Consider the following 22,886-nt stretch of genomic DNA (forward strand, 5'->3'; position numbering starts at 1 on the left):
GTTTTTTTCACCAAAGAATCTATTAGGATTAGGAAATTTTGATTTTTTTTAATAATAATAAATAGGGAAGTGAGTAAGATTAGGAATTTTTGAAGTAAATAAATATTGACATCTTATTTAGAGTCATAAATATGACTTTGCCATAATATAACCTTGTATATGAGAATATATGCAACATCGTTGAAAACGTAAGCTAATAAGGACGGATGACAAAATTTCATCTAGCCCGTAGATCAAAGATCTCAGAAAAGACTGAACCCGACTTGACCTCCATATGAGAATTTGTAACAACAGTATTAACACCAACTGCTCTGCTTTCGCAAACATATTCCCCAAATGAAATTGTGGAAGCACCATTTTCACCGCCACTAGTAGCATTACTACTAATAGTAAGTTCCACCATTGGACTACCATCACTAGTGTTCTCTCCGTCTTGTTGAAGTGTTAGCATGAATTCTAAACTCCATACTACGTCCCTCATCGAGGGACGTTCATCGCGATTGACTCTTACGCACAACTCTGCTATCTCTCCAAATTTACTTAGACACTCAGGTGTGATTTGACCCGTTAGAGTAGGATCGACTATAGTGTAGAGGATCCCTTTTGTGTAGCAAGCTCGAACCTTAGGAAGGTTAAGTTCAACTGCTGGTCGGGCACATAGGATCGGACTTCAAATAACATGACTCCAAATGAATAAACATCCGACTTCTCAGTTAATTGTCCACGTTTATAATAGTCTGGATCCAAATACCCAAAGCTACCTTTAACAGTAGTGCTAACGTGGCCCACGCCTGTATCACTTGCAGGACCGACTTTCGAGAGCCCAAAGTCTGACACCTTGGCGGTCCATTTGTCATCGAGCAAGATATTGGTGGACTTGACATCACGGTGAATGATCAACTGTTTTGTTCCCCCATGGAGATATTATAGCCCACGAGCCGATCCTAGGCAAATCATCAAACGTTGGTTCCATGATAATACTTGATTGTTGTTTGTTCCCTTAGTGTCCTTGTAATTCAAGTGGTCACGAAGGGTGCCACGGGGCATGTACTGGTATATCAATATCATCTCTCCCTTTTCATCACAATACCCGATCAAGGACACCAAATGTCTGTGACGCAGTCTTGAAAGCATCTCAATTTCAGTAAGGAACTCTTGCTCTCCCTGTTTGGATGTCGGGTTTAGTCGTTTGACAGCCACAAGAGTGGCTCCACCATCTATGCAACCTTTGTACACTTTGCCAAACCCACCCCGGCCAATGATTAAGTTCTGATCGAAGTCACAAGTGGAAACCCTTATCTGGGTCAACGAGAAATGTCGACAAAGATCAGTTGGTAAGGATGGTCTAGACGAGTTGGCCGATGTAAATAGCTTCTTATGCTGTTGTCTGTGTCGAAAGTGTTGGAACTATGCCCCAGAGCAATCGTTATGAAACGTTTTTGAACAAATTTCATACAGTGTAATTATTAATGGAGATTAATAATTAGATGGCTTTTTCTTATTATCTTATTAAGGTATTAATACGATGATAAGTCCTTGATTAAACTGGTATATTTGACATCATAATGGAGATTATGATAATGAGAGTCGAGTATTATAAAGTTTAGTCTAAAAGTGTTCTTGGTCGTTGGATCTTCAGAACGGGACTATGATAATACGGATAGACCAATATATTGATAACGTTACTCATAGGATGAGTATTAATGGATCTCATTCATTAAAGTTATAATATAGATAATGCATATGGAGATATGATTATTGAACGTGATCAACAGTGAGATTTCCCAAATGGTTATTATTACCTATGCACTGTCAATGTGGAAATTCTCTTAAGGAGTAATTGCATATTTTATCCTTTGACCTGAAATCATCATTGTAATTAATAGACTGCTTATTGTACTTAGATACCGGACACCTAGTGTGTACAAATGCTAGTTGAATGGTCATTGGGTATAATTAAGTACCTATATAATTAGTGGTGGGTCAAGATGGAATCCGTCAGCTCAAGGTAATGAGTTTGAACTCTATGTTGTCATTAATCTTATTGGTCATATAAAGACCTTGGCCAGGGCAGACGAATGATTTAAGAAAGGAATTTCTTAAAGTCATTTACGACCAATAATGATAGACATGTAACATAGAGGTTGTCTAGTGGGGTTTAACAGTCAAACCATACCCTAGGACGATCCGGAGTTGGAACGACGGAGGGAAATAAATACAGTGTCCTTTACCAGGTTCGAGTACGGTGAAGTACAGTGAATATTGGTATTCACGCTATCCGGCCGTCGGGGAGTGTTGTTAGACGCCAACCTCGATTAATAGTTAATGAGATTAATTATTACCGGTTTAGTGATGAACCTATTTGGTCACACACTTACGGTCGATATTTAACGTTTACGGTTATTTAATTTATTATGAGATAATTAATTAAATAATCTCGACGACATATTTTTTATATTGTCCGCTAACACGGAAATATAGTTAATATCGAAAACACGTGTTTGTATAAGAGATGGAATTGGATTGGCCAAGGCCCACGTGAATTGGCATGCAAATCAAAGGCAAAGTTTGATTTTGTATGTGTACGTGCCATGTACATGAGGAATCCTTAATTATTAAGGTTGTGACTCATGTTTTTCTTTCTTGGTGACCAAGGTACCATTTGCCTATGAATAGGCGGCGTGGCCATGAATTTTTTAAGCACAATCGAATTGAGTTTCGATTTCGTCTTACTCTTATACATACACTAAAGTGAGAAAAGTGTTTTCTCTATATTCTGAGGACGTCTCAAGGGTTGAGAACGTTAGTTTATCTACCGGTGTGGATACACTAGAGACTCCGTATTTTCGGGGTTAGACCAATTTATTGTCTACACATAAAGTATGTATACCTTTACCCAGTTTTACAAGTTTTAAAATGCAATAGGTCTCAGGAGGACCGCATTTCTATCTTCCGCTGCTACATGTGATGTACTGCGGTCCCTTCAATTGGTATCAGAGCCAATTTTGCATTTATATTTTGTAAATATGGGTCATATTTTGGCTTACGGAAGCGAGAAAAGTTCTCTTTGTATGTTGGAGTGCAGTTTGGCTATACTTGTTTTATGTATGAGCAAACTAGCTAGTCTTTTAGTGACATGATAGCATATCAATTTGTTTTTATTTTTTCAATTATTAGTGTAATGATTGTTTAATGAGCTTATTGAGTATACTTCATGTTTTATGTTATTTTTGGCTACATATAAGAGAAGAGTTCTCTTTATGGTGCAATATTAACAAAGTTTGAGTACTACGGTTATGCGATAACTGTGTACGACAGTTATATGAGATATAATTGTTAAGGTGCTAGTATATGATATAAGCACTTGTGTTATTCAAATTGTTTGAATGGCATTAAAACTTGACCAATTAAAGATTATTGAGTTTTTTTAATTGATAAAATATGAGATATTTTGTCAAAGGTTGCCACTCAGGTAGACAATAAAATTATTTTATTTTCGTTTACAAGAAGCGGCCTGACAACCAGGGGGCTTGTAGTTCGGAGATATAATAATATTGTCTATTGTGTGTGATACAGGGGTGAAGAAAAGTTAACTAAACTTATACTTTTAGTCTGGACAACCCAGAGGGTATGACATTTATTAATTTTCTGTTACTAGAGTGGATAAACTCAACTACATTGATAGGTACGACCTGGCAACCAGGGGACTATGTAGTGTAGAGCCTGAAATGATTTTATAAGATAAAATCAGATAAATTTTAATTATGATGAGAAACGACCTGACAACCAGGGGGCTCATGCATGTTTTAAAATTCTTATATATCATTATGAGGAAGTCCATATCATGATGATGTATGATTATGTTCTTATTGGATTGTTTTCTTTCCGACTAAGATTTCTCAAAGAAGGCTAGTGGGAGTACAGTCATTTTCCTAGTGCTATATGTGGATGACATATTGGTGATAGGAAATGGTGCGCTAGCCATGCAAGAGACAAAGATTTGGCTATCTGAACAGTTCTCCATAAAGGATATGGGAGAAGCGGCTTATATTCTTGGAATAAGAATCTATGGAGATAGATTCAGGAAGCTGCTTGGGCTCTCCCAAATTTGTACACTGAGCTGTCATGTTGTACAAGGCTTGATGTGGCTTACCCGTTAGGAGTAGCGAGTAGGCATCAGGCAATCCGGGTGAGGAACATTGGAAAGTGGTGAAAACCATCCTTGAGTACTTGAGAAGGACTAAGGATCAATTCCTCATTTTTTGGAGATTGTAAGCTAAAAGTGTTTAGCTGTACTAATGCAAGTTTCGCATTGGATAAGAATGATAGCAAGTCTATCTCTGGTTATGCTTTAACTTTAAATGGTGAGCAGTGAGTTGGAAGAATTCCATAAAAGCTAAAGTAGCTGACTCAGTAACCGAAGGAGAGTACTTAGCTGCATGTGATGCTGTTAAGGAAGCCGTTTGGATAAGAAAGTTCTTAATTGAACTTAGTGTTGTTCCTTCAGTGGAGGAAGGTGTTCCTCTATTGTGTGTCAATAAGGAGTTATTGTACAGGCTAAAAAGCTAAGGGGACCACCAACGATCTAAACATGCTCTTCGGAAATTTCACCTGATGAGAGAAATATTCGAACATGGAGATGTTCAAATTCCTCAGGTGTAAGGGAAAGAAACAATGCGGATCCTTTCACTAAGGCGCTTTTATCAAAGGAGTTTGACAAGCGCAAGTGGGATCAAGGATCAAGGTTCATGACCGATTGACTCTAGGTCAAGTGGGAGATTGTTGGAACTATGCCCCAGAGCAATCGTTATGAAACGTTTTTGAACAAATTTCATACAGTGTAATTATTAATGGAGATTAATAATTAGATGGCTTTTTCTTATTATCTTATTAAGGTATTAATACGATGATAAGTCCTTGATTAAACTGGTATATTTGACATCATAATGGAGATTATGATAATGAGAGTCGAGTATTATAAAGTTTAGTCTAAAAGTGTTCTTGGTCGTTGGATCTTCAAAACGGGACTATGATAATCCGGATAGACCAATATATTGATAACGTTACTCATAGGATGAGTATTAATGGATCTCATTCATTAAAGTTATAATATTGATAATGCATATGGAGATATGATTATTGAACGTGATCAACAGTGAAATTTCCCAAATGGTTATTATTACCTATGCACTGTCAATGTGGAAATTCTCTTAAGGAGTAATTGTATATTTTATCCTTTGACCTGAGATCATCATTGTAATTAATAGACTGCTTATTGTACTTAGATACCGGACACCTAGTGTGTACAAATGCTAGTTGAATGGTCATTGGGTATAATTAAGTACCTATATAATTAGTGGTGAGTCAAGATGGAATCCGTCAGCTCAAGGTAATGAGTTTGAACTCTATGTTGTCATTAATCTTATTGGTCATATAAAGACCTTGGCCAGGGCAGACGAATGATTTAAGAAAGGAGTTTCTTAAAGTCATTTCCGACCAATAATGATAGACATGTAACATAGAGGTTGTCTAGTGGGGTTTGACAGTCAAACCATACCCTAGGACGATCCGGAGTTGGAACGACGGAGGGAAATAAATACAGTGTCCTTTACCAGGTTCGAGTACGGTGAAGTACAGTGAATATTGGTATTCACGCTATCCGGCCGTCGGGGAGTGTTGTTAGACGCCAACCTCGATTAATAGTTAATGAGATTAATTATTACCGGTTTAGTGATGAACCTATTTGGTCACACACTTACGGTCGATATTTAACGGTTACGGTTATTTAATTTATTATGAGATAATTAATTAAATAATCTCGACGACATATTTTTTATATTGTCCGCTAACACGGAAATATAGTTAATATCGGAAACACGTGTTTGTATAAGAGATGGAATTGGATTGGCCAAGGCCCACGTGAATTGGCATGCAAATCAAAGGAGAGATGTCGAAAACTGGTGAGGAAGAGTGTTGTTGGAGGTAACATTAAGGAAGAAGTAGAGGCGTATGAATTTCGGACCTGGGGTGACGGAGAAGGTGTAGTTGATACTAGACCAGAATACCCGACCTACTTTGTACGGCAGGTCATCAGCATTATCCTCTGAGACGTTACTTGAGACGGTGTTAAGGTACGATGGAGCGAAAGCAGGGCTGTCGTCGCTTTGCCATACACGGCCGTCTAAGGGGGACTCAGATCGGGTAGACTTGGGAAGCCCACAATTGATGAGGAATGATGTGTCGTTAAACGCATCACTCTTGATACAACTTAATACAATTACAGTACTCCATAGGATCCTAATTCTATACTGATTCCAAATCATGACTTCCAAGTTTATTACGAGTATTACTTTTAGTTTTGTGTTATCTCGATTATCAAGTGATTGTAGTTGTATAAAGTGTAATCATGGGATGTTAATGGTTTTAATGCACATCCCCGACTCGATTATGTGGATCTCTGAGTCTAAGTTGAAATGTCAAGATGTTGCATCAAACACAATTACTTTTGGCGCATTAGTAGAACTTAAAACATTTTAGAGGCGTCGTAAAATAGAGTTACACAATTTAACAAGGCGTCGTGTAATACAAGGGCTGGAATGCTACTGATGGATATATCAACGTTAGATTCTATTGCGGTAGTCAAGCTTGATAACTTCCAAACCTACATTATTATCAACGTTAAAACAGGGGTCACGTACCAAAGTTGGCTGGTGTGAGTGGTAAGGGCTCTCATCTCTTAAACAAGTGGTCAGGGGTTTGATTCCTGACTCTTGCGAATGAAAAAGTCAAACTTGGGAGGGGTCAACCCATTAAATTGCCTTCAGTACCCCGAAGGAGATTGCCCCAACTGTCGATAGGGGATACTCCTAGTCAACAAAAAAAAAAAAAAAACAGGGGTCACGTCGTTGCACGGTTCCACTTCGCTAACATAGTAACATTATTTTGGACTCTCGTTAATTTTGCCATGCAAGACCCTCAAACAAGGACTCAGATTGGGTGGGACTTGGGAAGTCCACAATTGATCAGGAGCGGAGTGTCTAAGGCATCACTTGTCATACAACTCACAACAATTATCAGAATTAACAACTTGATGCTGCAATTCATTTACTCTTAAATTTGTTAAATCAAAACACCAATTAATATAAATTCTGATTTTTTATTTTGTTAATTAATGTTGGTGTGGAGTGTGGACTGTCAAGTGTCTTATTGTTAACGGCATATACAAATGACCACAATACTAAAGTTGGCTGATGTGAGTGGTAAGAACTCTTATCTCTTAAAAAAATGCTCAAGGTTTCGATTCCTAACTCTTGGGAATGAAAAACTCAAACTTGAGCGGGGTCAATCTATTAAATTGTCGTCACTAGATGTGAACAAAAATGGCCCAGACCGACCAGTCTGGTCCAGGCCGGATAAATACCGGTTCGGTCTCCGGATCCCAAAAAATATGGTGACGGGTCTCCGGTACGATCCACATTAAAAAAAAACAAATGAAAACTCAATTTACCTTATACTCCCTCTTATTCACTATTTTCTTCCCTATTTCCTTAAACGGATTATTCAGGTTTTCTTCCCTTTCTTATTTTGAAAACTTTTACTCTTATTTTATTCATCCCTCTCTCCTATCACCAAACCCCACCTAACTTTTACTCTTATTTTATTCATCCCTCTCTTCTATCACCAAAACCCATCTTACTCACAATTCCTTATTTAATCCCTAATTATTCATTCATCTCTCCAATTCACAAACCCCACCATCTTCCTTTATTCATTCTTTAATCATTCTCCTAAAATCTTGTGCCCACATCAAAGGGGAAGAAAATAGCGAATAGGAGGGAGTAAATTAGTACCGGTTCGGTCCAAACCCGGGAAAAACCGGACCTAAAAGGTTCCAGTCCGCAGTCTTGGGGTTGGTGGTTATCCAGTCCGGTCCGGTTTTGGACCGGTGAACACTCCTAACCGTCACTATTCCAAAGGAAATTGTCCCGCTATCGGTAAGGATACTCGCGTCAACCAAAAAAAAAAATATACAAATGGGCAGAGTTAGTTTGAGGATAAGTAGACTTGAAAAGTCAAGATGTTAATGTGTTTGGCTCATTAGAAGACTTAACAAATCATTTTTTTTAGTTAGGGGACAAGTTAATATATTACTCAAATGCCAACTTAAATTCGGAAGCATTTACATCACAAAAATATTATCCTCATTCCGTCATAAAAATATTAGTCTGGACACAATTATAATCAATACTAATGAAGTTACACCTATAACCAAGCCGAAGGTTCACCAGAAAAAAAAAATCCAGATCATCCTGCAATACCAAGTACTTGATATAATTGAGTAGAGCGATACTTATCATATCCCATAATATAATCTTCTAAATCTTTATATATTTAAAGAGTCTTAATGTGTACCCTTAAGACAAAGGCTAAAAAAAAAACAGCTACAGAGTATAATAATTGCGTAGCCAATAGCCGTACTTTATAAACGTTTATCCTTGAACTTTTGTGTCTAGCTTAAATCCTCCTAAGAAATCGATTTGACAACGTGAAGGTCCTCAGCAAACTTGAGTAAAGTTTTGCAAAATTGACTCAAGGAATCATCGGTAGGACGATGTGCCATATCCGCTGATGACAAGCTTCTCCAAAACCGGGGCACTTGTTAAAAACAATGCCACTAGACAGACTCAACCCATATTTGCTAAATTGTTTGACATCTTCTGCATACAACTCTATGCGTTTCACCTTTTGAACTAGCATGAACACGGCATCTTGATTCCAAATCATCTCTTTATAGTCGAAAAGATGTATCACAAGAACCTCTAAATTGGGACAATGCAATCATCTGTTGATCAAATATTGCTTGAATTATTCAAATAACATAATACTCCACAAAAAACCGACGTTGGATTGTCGTCCCGCAAGCAAGTGGCACATTGAGATTTGTGACGCGCCCTCATTTCTGCCGCACAAGTGCTCCGTATTTCTTACTTTCTCCGTTTAAGTGAACTCTTTACATTTGCTTTATACCATATACTCTATTAAACTCGTCTTATTAGTTTGTTTGTGAAATTAACAAAGAGGGATATTAATAAATAAATTACAGATACTATGTAAAGGATAAAGTTTATCATCTTCTAAAATATAATTGTAATTTTATTTAGATTTTACTATATAAATATATGTTGACACAAGCATCATCATATTGTAAAGATTTATACTGAACCAAAATGTAATTCTTCGTGTCATAATGTTTAATCAAAGGTAAATAAATAAACGGGACGGAGGGAGTACAACCAGGGACGGACGACAAAATTTGAAAAAATAATCATGTTGCAACGTTGAAATCTCTGCAACATAATCCATTCAAACAAGTTGAAAAAAATCATTACATATAATTACAGTTTATGAGAACAAGTAGATTTTTTTTTTTGTATATGCATAAAAAATATAGGCTTACAAGGACGGACGGCAAAATTTCATCTAGCCCGTAGATCAAAGATCTCAGAAAAGACTGAACCTGACTTGACCTCCATATAAGAATTTGTAACAGCAGTATTACTAGCCACAATCGACCCTTGAGTATCAACACCAACTGCTCTGCTTTCGCAAACATTTTCCCCAAATGAAATTGTCGAAGCACCATTTTCACCACCACAAGTAGCATTACTTCTAATCGTAAAATCCACCATTAGACTAATGTCACCCGTGTTCTCGGCGGTTTGTTGAAGTGTTAACATGAATTCTAAACTCAATACTACGTCCCTCATTGAGGGACGTTCATCTCGATTAGCCCTTATACACAACTCTGCAATCTCCCCAAATTTACTTAGACACTCGTGTGTGATTTGACCCGTTAGAGTAGGATCGACTATAGTGTAGAGGATCCCTTTTGTGTAGCAAGCTCGAACATTAGGAAGGTTAAGTTCAACAGCTGGTCGGGCACATAAGACTTCAAATAACATGACTCCAAATGAATAAACATCCGACTTCTCAGTTAATTGTCCACGTTGATAATACTCGGGATCCAAATACCCAAAGCTGCCTTTAACAATAGTACTAACATGGCCCACTCCTATGTCACTTGTGTCACTTGCAGGACCCACTTTCGAGAGCCCAAAGTCTGACACCTTAGCCGTCCACTTGTCATCGAGCAAAATATTAGTGGACTTGACATCACGATGAATGATCAACTGTTTGTTGGCCCCATGGAGATATTCTAGCCCACGAGCCGATCCTAGGCAAATTTTCAAACGTTGCTTCCATGGTAATACTTCATTTTTGCATGTTTCTTTAGCGTCCCTGTAATTTAAGTGGTCGCGAAGGGTGCCATGGGGCATGTACTCGTAAATCAATATCATCTCTCCCTTTTCGTCACAATACCCGATCAAGGACACCAAATGTCTGTGACGTAGTCTTGAAAGCATCTCAATTTCAGTTAGGAACTCTTGCTCCCCCTGTTTGGACGTTGAATTTAGTCGTTTGACAGCCACATTAGTGGCTCCACCATCAATGCAACCTTTGTACACCTTTCCGAACCCACCTTTGCCTATTATTAAATTCTGATCGAAGTCACGAGTGGCAACCCTTATCTGGGTCAATGAGAAACGTCGACAAAGATCGGTTTGTAAGGACGGTCTAGACATGTTGGCCGACGTAAACAACTTCTTATACTGTAGTCTGCGTCGAAACAAAGCAAATAGGAAAACAGAAAGTAGTAGTAAACCACCAATGCCACTTCCAATAATAATGATAGTCTTACGGATTGAACTTTTAGCTCTTCGAGTTGTATTAAGTGAAGTTGTGTCGTCGGTACCGTTGTAAGGTGGATTAGGAACTGCAAGATTTCTAGCCGTATCGCTCAACTTCAAGATCTCCAACCCACTCAGCGATATATCTACAAATCTACAATACTAAACAAATCAATATAAATATCAATCAATTAATCATCTTTAAGAAATATGAATATGAATATAAATATAGAGTTAACTTGTTGCAACGGTTGTGAAACCAACGCAAGAGCAAATACGGCCCCTCCAAATGCATCACCTCATAACCGATGCAAATAATCATTTAGAACCAACGCTATAGGGGTTTTTTAGACTAGTGCGCGTAGTCCATTAATCATAAGGCCATGCACATTTGTATGGACTGTGTTTTGCTCTTGAATTGACTAGTGGTTTAAATATACTTACGGGAAAAGAGGTAAAGGATAGAGGGCCAAGGAAAGATAAAGAAGTGCATTGACTATATATAATTCGAGTAATGGTATAATAAGTACTACTCCGTATAAGACCAAATATACGAAGTGCATTGACTTTCACATTTTTTCCAAATTGATTTTAAGGATAGATAAAGAAGAAGGTAGAAGTATGATATATACTTACACGCCAGATAAAGGATAGAGGGCTAAGAAAAGAGCAACCTTTGAAGCAGTAGTAGGATTATGACCAGGGACATTTATAACATAATCCTTGTACATTGGAATACCAAACCCTCCAGCGTCCAACAAAATATCAAAATACTGCTCCACCAGGATGCCATCAATATACAGATTCGTCACCCTCTCTCCAACTTTTGTCGCACTCAACTCACAGAAATGAAGCCTCACCAGATAATAAAACCCCGGGTCCACTTGGAACATCCACGTAAGGTTCCGCTTCCAATTTAAATAAGAGTCGTCTCCCATGCTCCTAGTAGTCCCGTATACTATCTTAGGCGCCGCGTTTGTGCCGCTGTTATTCTTTGAGCTCACCCACTTTGGATCTGGTTCCAACTTTATGCCTCTTTCCCCCACTACGTAGTCTTCGTCTGCGTCCCATTTACGCTTCATCCCCCCTGGGTTGTCGTCCCTCTCATCCACAATATCCCCTCCCACGTTTAGCCGATAAGCCGTCTGCAATGCGGTCAAATCCTTATCCAATGTGTATCCCATTTCTGGATCATTGGCATCAGTATAAATCAGGTTGGAGTCGTTTAAGTACAAACCATCTGGAACGGACTCAATTTCTATACCATTCACGTACCCGTAGGACGATAATCTTGTATCAGGAGAACCGTTATTGATTATACCTGGAGAGAAGATTAAGTTGAGATTATTTTCACCATTTTGTATAATAAATTGGAATTCAACTATAATAAATGGTTTCCCTTGTGAGTTGAGGAAAGGGTTAAAGTTGTGTAAAAGAGCGAAGCTATTAGCAAAGAGAGATGTCGAAAATTGATGAGGAAGAGTGTTGTTGTAGGAAACATTAGGGAAGAAGTAGAGGCGTATGAATTTGGGGCCTGGGGTGAGAGTGAGGGTGTAGGTTATATCAGACCAGAATACCCGTCCTACTTTGAATGGCACGTCATCAGCAGCATCCTCTGAGACGTTAGTTGAGACGATGTCGAGGTTAGACGAAGCGAAAACAGGGTCGTCATCGCTCTGCCATACACGACCATCGGAGTGGGACTGAGATTGGGTGGACACCGGAAGCCCACAATTGATGAGGAGCCGAGTGTTGTTTAAGGCATCACTTGTGATGCAACTCAAAACAATTACCAGAATTAACAACTTGAAGCAATTATGCATTATTACTCTTAAATTTGTTAAATCAAAACACCAATTAATATAAATTCTGATATTTTATTTTGTTAATTAACAACTTGATGCATAAACAAATGGACACAGTTAGTTTGAGGATAAGTAGACTTGAAAAGTCAAGATGTTAATGTGCCACCCAACTACTAAAAGACTTGTGTTTGGCTCATTAGAAGACTTAACAAATCAATTATTTTAGTTAGGGGACACGTTAATATATTACTCAAATGCCAACATAAATTCGGAAGCATTTACATCAAAAAAATATTATACTCATTCAGTCAATTCTTCAAACATGAATACGAACTAGAATCCGCAAACTTTATGAACCACCCAAATCCATTACTATTATCCTCCCTCCAAGTAGCATCCACAAAAAAATTAGTCTAGCACAATTATAATCAATATCAATGAAATTACAACTATTACCAAGCCCAAGGTTCAACAGAAAAAAAAAATCCAGATCATCTTCAATGGTAAAGATACCAAGTACTTGATATAATTGAGTAGAGCGATACTTATCCTATCCCATAATATATTCTTCTAGATTGTTTGTTTTTTGTTTTCGTTTGTTAGTTTCTTGCTCTGTTTGAGGTCTCTGTACCTTGCTTTGATTCACCAAAAAAAAAAAAATAATAATATATTCTTCTAAATCTTTATTTAAAGAGAGTCTTAATGTGGACATTTAAGACAAACGCTAAAAAAAACAGCTAAAATAATTGCGTAGCCAATAGCCGTACTTTATAAGCGTTTATCCTTGAACGTTATAAGATAGATCTGCATACTATTAATTGAAATAGAAAATAATTTTGAGGCTTACCATCGATTGATAATCAATGAAAGTCCCGCGCATAACTGATGAAGATTAGGGTTTTAGAGAGATTTTTTCACACATATGTTAGTTTTGGCTAGGCAATGAAAATGTTGCATTTCATTTTGAATTATATGGACGGTTAATCGATATTAAAGTTCAAGCATTGTTCCACCAATTCATCATTCATTAGAGGTGGCAATCAATCACTCGGATAAGTTTGAGTTGTGTTTTATCTTATTTATTTAAGTTTTATATAACTGCATGTCAACTTAATTTTAAATAAAGTTGTTCCGGGTGTAATTCCAGAGCAGTGTTGTTTACCACGCAAGCTTGGTGAATGGATGTCCTTCCTTGCTTTGACTCTTCCTCTCGGTCTCTCCTGAAACGATGAACAAACTGAGGGCTCGGCTTTGCACCGAGCGTACTCACTCCGACGCTCAAGTCAGTGAACTTAAAGAGATAAGTTGTATGTTACTTGGCGAAGTATATGTTGTAGAGAGATAAGGAAGATATTACCAGATGAATAGTGAGTTTTAGGTTAGATTGTGGATCCTCTCCTCAATGAGGGTTGAGGAGTATTTATAGACTTTCACCTTTTGTCACGTAGTGGCCAAGTGGCTAGCAGGTGGAAAGACTGATCTACCCTCGGCCGAGGGACCCATGGCAGGCCGGCGGGCCCTGTTGACTCGCTGCCGAGGGGTCTTGGATATGAGTACGCGGATGTGTGCCCCGGCCGGCTAGTTGTCCCAGCCGAGACCCAAGAGACAGGCCGACAGGCTGCGTCGGTTAGGCTGTCTAAGTCGTTGACTTGTTGTGGATATCTTTGACCTTGCTCAATATGTTGACTCGGTCAGCGGGTGCAGAATATGCCCCATCAATTTGCCCCCCAGCGTAGTCTATGACGTGGTATGGACCTTCGATGAGTGTTGAGCGTATTCTGCGCAAGTTTAAAAATTTTCTGCCCCGGCTTCTTCTACCTCGGCTTGGTTCTGCTTAGGCCGTACCGTATCATATCCCCCCTCCACATGGATGTGTAATGGACATCAGATGTGGAAAAGAAAGTGGCGCTGGCCGAGACCGAGGTTTTGAGTGCCGTGTGCTTTTGATTGCCCCCAGCCGGTGCTGCCAAGCTTGGTTGAATCAGCGGGCCGTTTGGCGAGTAGATACCAACGGGCGTGTTGAAGAAGATTGTGGACAGCGGGCCGCCCACGGGGGCGCTTGGCGAAGGTCGAAAACAAGCGTTTGCATTTTGTATGGAGTCGCCACCAATTTTTATGGGAAATTGGAACCGTTCGAATACCTCGTGTCATGTCAAGACACAAAGTAGTGACATGAACACTAAGCAATCGTTACCCTTAGCATTCTATGTCTAGAATGACTCTCGTGGATGCCAATGAACACGGGTGCTCACGGAGATCTGGAGTAAGGGGTGAGGGTACGTATTAGGAAGCTCTTTTGATCGAACACCTAATCCCGCCCGCCTCGATAGCGGCCTCTACTAATGATTAGGGAAGTTATTTATACTTGATATATCGTCGGCTATATGCATGCAATGCAACATCCAAGTTTTAATCCTAGCATGTGAAGAATTAATACTAAGTCGGTTGACAATTAATTTAGCAAACAATTGGGTCGAAGTAGGATTTAATATTGATTACATGTGAAAACATACAAGTAATAAAAGAAATACAATAATTATAAATTACAATAAAGAAAATTACAATAATTACATTGGAATAGGCGATTTATGTCGAAAATACCTTTAAAACGGATAATTTGAGAAAAGGAAACAAAAGAAAGAAAGAAAGAAAATAACGAACGAAACAGAAAGTGATAATATGGATAATAGTTAGTTAATACGTAAACTAAACAAACTAGGTCAAGGCAGAAACGGAGTTCGGGGATTTAACTCGGCCAGAGAATGCGCAAAGCAAAAGCTGCGTCCCTTGGAATAGCGCAGCAGACGCGCGTCTGCTCCAAGGGTGAGTTCGGGCCGTGAAGCCAGAATCGCAAATCGTTAATTTGAATTGATGAATTTAATGATGGATTGAAATATTTACTCGGATGGAAGTGATTAATAGGTTAATTACATGTGAATGATGGTCATAAAAGCGATAAACATAGATAGGATGAATCGGAAACGGATTATTTACATGAAATTACGATGAAAATATCAATGAGTCCTCTATTGAAATAAGTCAATTAGACTAAATACGACGGATATACAACGAATATGCGACGAATATGCGATAGATACGACAAAAGACAGATGAAAACTATATCAAAGACGAATTCCAGAAACCCAATATTAACAAATTGAATCTCTAAAATCCGGGTTTGAATTTAATGACGAAAACCCGTAAATATTGGATTATTTAGGATTTAAGTCGGATTTATGATGAATTGAACATGCTAATGATGATGATTAAATATACATGTGATTTATATGTTATCATGATGAAGAATAGACAAACGAATAAGCAAAAGAAGGATTCGAAAACGAATTACAGAGGATAAACGAAGAAGAAAGGAAGCAGGAACTGCGGCAGCCTCACGAAGAGGCGCAGCAGGAACTGCGCTCCTTCGAAGAGGCGCAGCAGGAACTGCGCTCCTTCGAAGAGGCGCAGCAGTTGCTGCGTCCTTTCTCGACGGTTATTTACTGGAAATCCGCAAAAACAGATTTTAACAAAAGGGTTTTAGAAATCGATTTTAACGGTATTTTCGACGTAAACCTTACAATTGATGATACGAAAAGGTAAAATACAATAAATAAAAGAGAGATTATACACCCTCAGACTTACATGTTGACGGAACGAGAAGAACTAAGATATCGATTAGTGATGCTCGACGCGAATGCAAAGAAAGTGCCCTCGTAAGAGGAAAACGATTGATTAATTAAGTTGATTATTGGTGTAGTTGGTCAAATTGGTCGGTCATGCAACGGAGAGGCTGGTACCCGGAAAGATCCGAGCTTACGTGGTCGAAAGTTCAAGCACGTAGGCGCCAATAAGTAAGAACAAAGTCTAGAATGCAAAGGGAGAAGAGAAGGGCGGACACTCGCGTGAGAAATATGAGGAGCGAAGGCTCCTATTTATACTAATCACGTGAAGGAATTAGGGTTTCGGAGACTCTTTGGAAGTGAATCTCGGAAAGATATGAAAAAGATACGTAAGACATGCAAAGAAGGGCCTGGGAAGAGGCGCAGCAGCCACTGCGTCTCTTGGAAGAGGCGCAGCGCCTGCTGCGTCTATTCCCAGGAGGTTTCCTCCTGCTGAAGAAAGATTTCCGCGTTTGAGTTATGGTAGGACGGAAATAATTCGATTATCTTATGAATATTACGGGATATTATTTGCCAAAAGATAAAATTTATAAAATATGGAATAGTAATATCCGGAACATTCCAGAATATTCTGACTCGGGATTTAACGGTTTTCAGAAAATGGAGACGGTTTTTGACCCGGACTCCGAATGTACTCTAATTACTGCCAAAACGACCGTATCGGGACGTACATGACAACTAAGAGGTAGACATTTAATATTTGAGCAATCACTTGATGATAATCTTACGAACTGTCACAAATCGTTCCGCGTATCAAACATGCGGCCCAATCATCACCGGGTGGTTTGCGGGAGGTGCAGAAATGAGGTATCTACAAAGATACGTCGATTGGCATTCTGTCAAGGAGTGTGTTGAAGAAGTTTTGTAAATGTTTGTCGATTGACATTCCATGGCTGCATGCTTGACACGTGGCTCGGCGTTGATTGGTTGACGCTTCATGGGCTTTGCCCTGATTGGTCGGATTGAGTGGGCTTTGTCCTATAAATAGGAGAGTTAGCCCCTGAATTTGGCCTTCCAAATTCATTTTTTCAAAAAATTTTCTTCTTCTTGCTTATTTTTTCTCTCTTAGATTTTCAAGGGTTTCTTTCTCTTCTAATCTTCAGAATCGTTACTTCGGCGTAGCACTTTTTCTTCAAGGTAAACAAACAAAATTTTCAACTTTTAATTGCTTAAGTTTTTGTTGTGAACATGTCTTCTGCTGATGCCGGTCCTAGTAACACTGCGTCGGGGGGTTCCCCGTCGCGTCTTCGTGAAGAGGAGGCACTAGCCGCCATTCCGATAAGGTCCGGGGGCCCTAGGTCTCCTTCTCCTGAAGTTGATCCAAAAGCTCTGGAGGATTGGGAGGATGATGATGATGTTGATGATGACGGTGATGATGAGGAAAGGGCTCATTCTGATGGTGAGAGGCCGTACGTCATGGATCACGGCGACGCCTGCAAGGTCTGCCCTGACCGTGCTTGGACCCACAAGTTTGCCAGTTGTTCTGGTCCTGACTTTTTCGAACGTCACTTCTCCTTCGGTAGGGAGTATAGTATTGTTATTCCTGGGGAAGGTCAGGCGGTCTGTTGCCCTCCCAAGGGCTGCATCGGCGTATACATCAGACACCTGGAGTATGGGCTCCGGTTTCCTCTGAATGAACACGTTATGGCCATAATCAAAGCCATGAACGTCGCCGTGGCCCAACTGCACCCGTTGGCCATTAGGACTATAGTCGGCTTTGTGTGGCTCTGTCTTTTCAAGGGGGTGGTCCCCACGGTTAACTTATTCCGCCGGATTCATCATCTTCGGCCGTCAGCCCCTGGTTGCGTTGGGTGGTACAGCGTGCAGACGGAGCCGGGGTACGTCTCCGTTGATAAGCTTTCTTCCTGCAAGGACTGGAAGGAGCGGTGGGTATACGTCGAGGTGCCGGAGGACTATCCACTGCCCCGGTCCTTTCAGCACCAAGTCAATTTGCGGTGCGAGAGTAAGGGGGAGCATGACAAATGGGTCTCCCGGAGTAAGCTTAAGATGGACGCCAGCAAGGTCCCTCTTAATGCGGATGAGAAGCGGGCCATGAGGCTTTTTGAGGCGGAGAAGAATGGGTTGCCGAAGGGATGGATTGCCCCGACGCAGATCATTCTTCAGGATGAGCTGCTCTGCCACGTCGGCCTCATACCGGCCCTCGAACGGGGTGAGTGGGGTCGGTGTGAGGCCCATTTCTGCTTTTAATGTTTCTGTTTTTTGAACTTTGATTTATTTCTTCTACTTAACCCTTGCTTCGTTTCCTTTGCAGACCATTTTGGCCCGGATCTGTCTGAAGATATCCTTAGGAGAATGAGACTTGATAAGGACAATCAAGTTGTTGATTTGCATCCTAAGGCCCAGGCTCGTGATCGCAGACCGGCGCCCAATGATCTCATGGAACAGCAGCTGAAGGGCTTAGATACGACGGCGGCCCAGGCGAAGGTTGCTGGTAACGTACCGCGCCGAACGAGGAAAACAAAGTCTTCGGCAGCGACGGCGTCTACATCAGTTCCACCTCCCATCCCTTCAGTCCAAAAGGAGACGGTGGAGATCGTTGATATTACCGCCGAGGAGGTGGTCACCTTGGCAGTGGAATCTCCTCTCTTTCGTAAGAGAAAGGAGACAGCGTCTGCTGCAACTGCTGCTACTGCTGCTGCTGCTACTGAGGCCGGCAAAGAAATGCGGCCTCCGGCCAAGAAGGCCAAGACTGGTACAGATCTAACCTGTGGCTCAGATTTAGCCGGTTCATTAGGTGTTCCTGATGACAGGCTCTCTGGTATGTCCATGAATGTTGACATAGATGATGTGATTGAATTTTTTGTAGTTCAAACGCCTTCGTCTGCCGGACACATTGTTGATCGGCGTGCTGAGAAGCGATCTGTGCAGACGGGTGGTCAAGATGCCACCGTCGTCTCCTCTTTTCCGAAGCCTACCCCCTTCCAGATTAGGTCGGAGGGCCTAAGTTTGGCCAGGCTGCTGTCGAAGTGGGCTGATGTGGCCGGTGCTCTTATTGTGGAGCAAGAAAAGGCCATGGCTGAAGCTGCCCCACAGCTCGAGCGGCTCAGGCTTGAACTCGCTGCTGCGGAGAAGGATGCTGAGAGGGCCAAGGCTGAGGCTGAAGCGGCGGTCCATGCTGAGCGAAAACTTAGGGAGGACGCTGAAAAGGCAGTCCTTGATGAGAGAGCCAAGGCTGAGGCTGCAGAGGCTGAAGTTGCTAAGCTGCTGGAGGAGCGTAAAAAGCTTCAGGCCGTCGCCGACTTCAATGCTGAGAAGAGGGACCAATGGAAGTCCATGTTTCAGGCCCAGGGGAAGGTGGTTCGGAATAAGGATGCTATCATCGCTCAGAGGGAGGAGGACATTGAGACGCTCCAACGCGAGATTCTTCCTAACATGTGCGCCCAATACCGGGACCTGGCCGAAGAAGCTGCCAGGGAAGTGATAGGGGAGCTCTTTCTTGATGGCTCCTTTCCGTGGCAAAAATTTGACGAGTTGCTTGATGACAAGCTTGAAGCTAAGGAGAAGGCCGCGGAGGCGAAGGCCGCTGAGGAGGCAAAGGTGAAGAAGGAGGAGGAGGAGGCTGCGGAGAAGGCGGCCCGTGCTGAAATTGCGAAGGCGGCCAAGGAAGAGGCTAAGAGACTGAGGGCAGCTGAGGCTGCTGAGACTGCTGAGGCTGAAGCTGCCAAGACAGTTTCTGGGTCGCCTACCAAAGATGATGCTGCTGACGTCGCTGATGGCAAGCAGCAACAGGCATAGGGAGATGGGCGGTCGTCACCAGGTTCACCCGGCATCTCGGATAGCTTCACTGTTCGGGGCCAATTATTAAGCCTTTCCTCCCTGCCATCTTTTGGCGCTTCAAATGATATGTCTGTAACCTTTTGTTCTTCTTTTCCTTGTTTTTTGTAAAACTTTGGTAGGTTGTGTTTTGGCTTATCCCTATGGGGACGGCCGTCGTCTGTATTCTCCTTACTTGTAATCATTTTTAATAAAGTTTGTTTATTGGTCCTCGGCTTGGCCGGGGTTTTGATCACAATCCTTCACTTGTCTTCTTACGTTATTAATTGAGCGCTTTTTTTCGTTTTTGCCTTCGGCCTGGCCGAGGCAGTTAGAATGCGTATCTCAACTGTGTTTAACGTTTTTTTTAAACATGTTGGCATGTTGGTCGCTTCCTCTTTCACTCTCGGTCTGGCCGAGGCGTCCGATTTGCGTTTCCCAACCGCCGCTGTGAACATGTTAGCGTATCGACCGTTGTGTCCCCTGCCAGGCCTTCGGTTGGCCGAGGCGGCTAGAGGTTACGGCTCGACAGCGTTCGTATCTGTAGACATATTGATCGCTTCCTCTGCCAGGCCTTCTGTAACACCCCCATACTCCAAGTGCCTTACTAGGACCACTCAGGTATGAAGACATTACCATCTCGGTTGCCCGAGGCATGATAATCATAAGACAAAGAAGAAACATACTTTATTAAATAAGTTTAAGTGATTACATTACAAAACCAACTATAAGCAAAATACAACTGTTCTCAAACTATAAACCAACTGAAATGAACTGTTCTAATAAACACAGCGGAAGACTAAAGACTCTGATATGTGATGACTCCATCCCCAGCTAGATCCCATGCGTATCCAAGATATACCTGCCAAGCAACTGCTCACCACCCCCGAATGGATCACCACAATTTTTAAAACATTTAAACGGGGTCAGTACTAATCACACAATTAATATACATGTCACAATAAGATAGACAGACAGCTTAACTGTCACACATATACAAATCCATATCTTATGCTACACCAACACTCTACTTCCAAATAAACTACCATATGAACAACCATCAAAATCTCTTTTATCGCATCCTCCTCCTCTTAAGATAAATGTTACGTCCTCGTAACCTACTAATACTATATCCTTCGTTATATCTTCTCGTTATTCTCATCATCATCACATGTCAAAGATAACCACTTATAATCTAAACACTCGCCATGCATATATCCAAGGCTCTCTTACTTAAACATTTCTCATAACTCAACTCATTCGGCACACCCCTAACCTATACCATAAGGCTCGTAGCAAAATCACCATACTAACTCTCCATTATTTCTGCAAAACAACATACCTCTCTATGTAAAGCACCTATCTCCCAAAAGCATAACTCACGATCCACACTCGTTACGTATACTCACACTAGATCCTCAAGTTCTTTCCTCCATTATCGCAAAACTCAAACGTAACTTAACATGACACTAATTCCCCCAACACCCTACACTCACTGTCCCAACAAAAGATTATGAACCACCTGTAGCTTTCAGATCATTACCACACATGTTCTACGGACCACTTGTCATTACCATGTCTACTAAAGCCTTATCTAGAACAAGATCAAAATTACTGTAACAACCTCTCACAACTGTGTCCCATCAATAGAACCTCACTATACCATGACAACAACGAAAACATATACGACTCTATTTCATATCATACTATACCCTCATTCCCAACTTAACCAGGTAAAGAGAACATCAACAAACAAAACAACAGTCTATCTGTCCAACTGAAACTCATAGGAAACAACAACAAATAAAACAACAATTTATGTATAACTGGTATGTACTTTCGAAAACTCGTATCATAATCATCCTGCCTACTCCACCACAACCGGTGACGGCATCACAACACCGCCACCAACAGCCACACCGCAGTGCGAAAATACCCGCATCACAACACTAAATATCGTGCCCGGATCACCACCCGAGGCACCACAACCACATCGATAGACATCACAACTACATACAATTCCATAAATACTGACTCGGAAATAACCTTTCGGACAAGAAAACTTACTCAAATCCACTTTATTAAATCACCACGCAACATATTATATGGATACACAGATAAGCATCTCATGAACATCATATCTACCATTTCACGGAATACACATAAAATTATAACTAGCCATGTCAAATTAATCAAGTTAGTACCTTTTTTTGGATATTATTCAATTAAATTACCGTGTCCAACATATATATTACAGAACATTCATAAAACAACTTTATAATTATCAGACCATACCACTTCTTGTGAGGTCAGAACCTCACACAAACATTTACACATATCATAGACCCGTAATCACAACCAACTAGTCAATCCTGACCACGTAAGTTACCACTCGATAAAGGTTACCTGTCGCCCGAGTTTAACTCATATGCCCCTCATAACATATTCCCCCATTCGCACAACCATCACTTCCTGCCAAATATAACCATACCTTTACTATTCAACTATTAGCATCCGCCTCATCTAACCACATCTTATACCCTCTCACAATCATACACAACAATCAGGTCCCTACCAAATCAACCTCTTTCGAATTGTTACCTTTCTAATATACCATTACCCTTAACCACTAGTCACAAACCATAACACTACCGCTGTCCGGGCATCAAACCTCTTACACTCATCTCTAAACATCACGATTTGTTTCCTATCTTTGGTTGACATCCCAAATAACGAACATCCAATCCATTAACAAAATTACCTCAACATTCTTCCCAATACTATCCTTAATTGTATCATCATCTAACTCTCCACCAAAAATCTCGTATCGTGCAAATACTCCACCAACTTCATACTCCCTTAATTCCTCGAAACTCATG

General features: G+C 40.7%; 2 protein-coding genes and 1 pseudogene across 2 annotated transcripts in view; all 3 read right to left on the reverse strand.

Annotated features, from left to right (window-relative positions):
* LOC141612504 (uncharacterized) overlaps positions 1-22,886 on the reverse strand; it is a 167,684-nt gene that overhangs the window by 118,585 nt on the left and 26,213 nt on the right. The window lies entirely within an intron of this gene.
* Positions 178-6,323, reverse strand: LOC141612544 (receptor-like protein kinase FERONIA; annotated as a pseudogene).
* On the reverse strand, positions 9,315-12,782 carry LOC141612501 (receptor-like protein kinase FERONIA). Its single transcript, XM_074431298.1, has 2 exons — positions 11,385-12,782; positions 9,315-10,902 (listed from the first exon to the last, which is right to left on the reverse strand). Exons 1-2 carry the CDS (start codon positions 12,569-12,571, stop codon positions 9,477-9,479), a joined length of 2,613 nt encoding a protein of 870 aa, XP_074287399.1. The 5' UTR covers positions 12,572-12,782; the 3' UTR covers positions 9,315-9,476.

Source organism: Silene latifolia, chromosome 11 (assembly GCF_048544455.1).
Source record: "Silene latifolia isolate original U9 population chromosome 11, ASM4854445v1, whole genome shotgun sequence".
In the NCBI taxonomy this organism is placed as follows: domain Eukaryota; kingdom Viridiplantae; phylum Streptophyta; class Magnoliopsida; order Caryophyllales; family Caryophyllaceae; genus Silene; species Silene latifolia.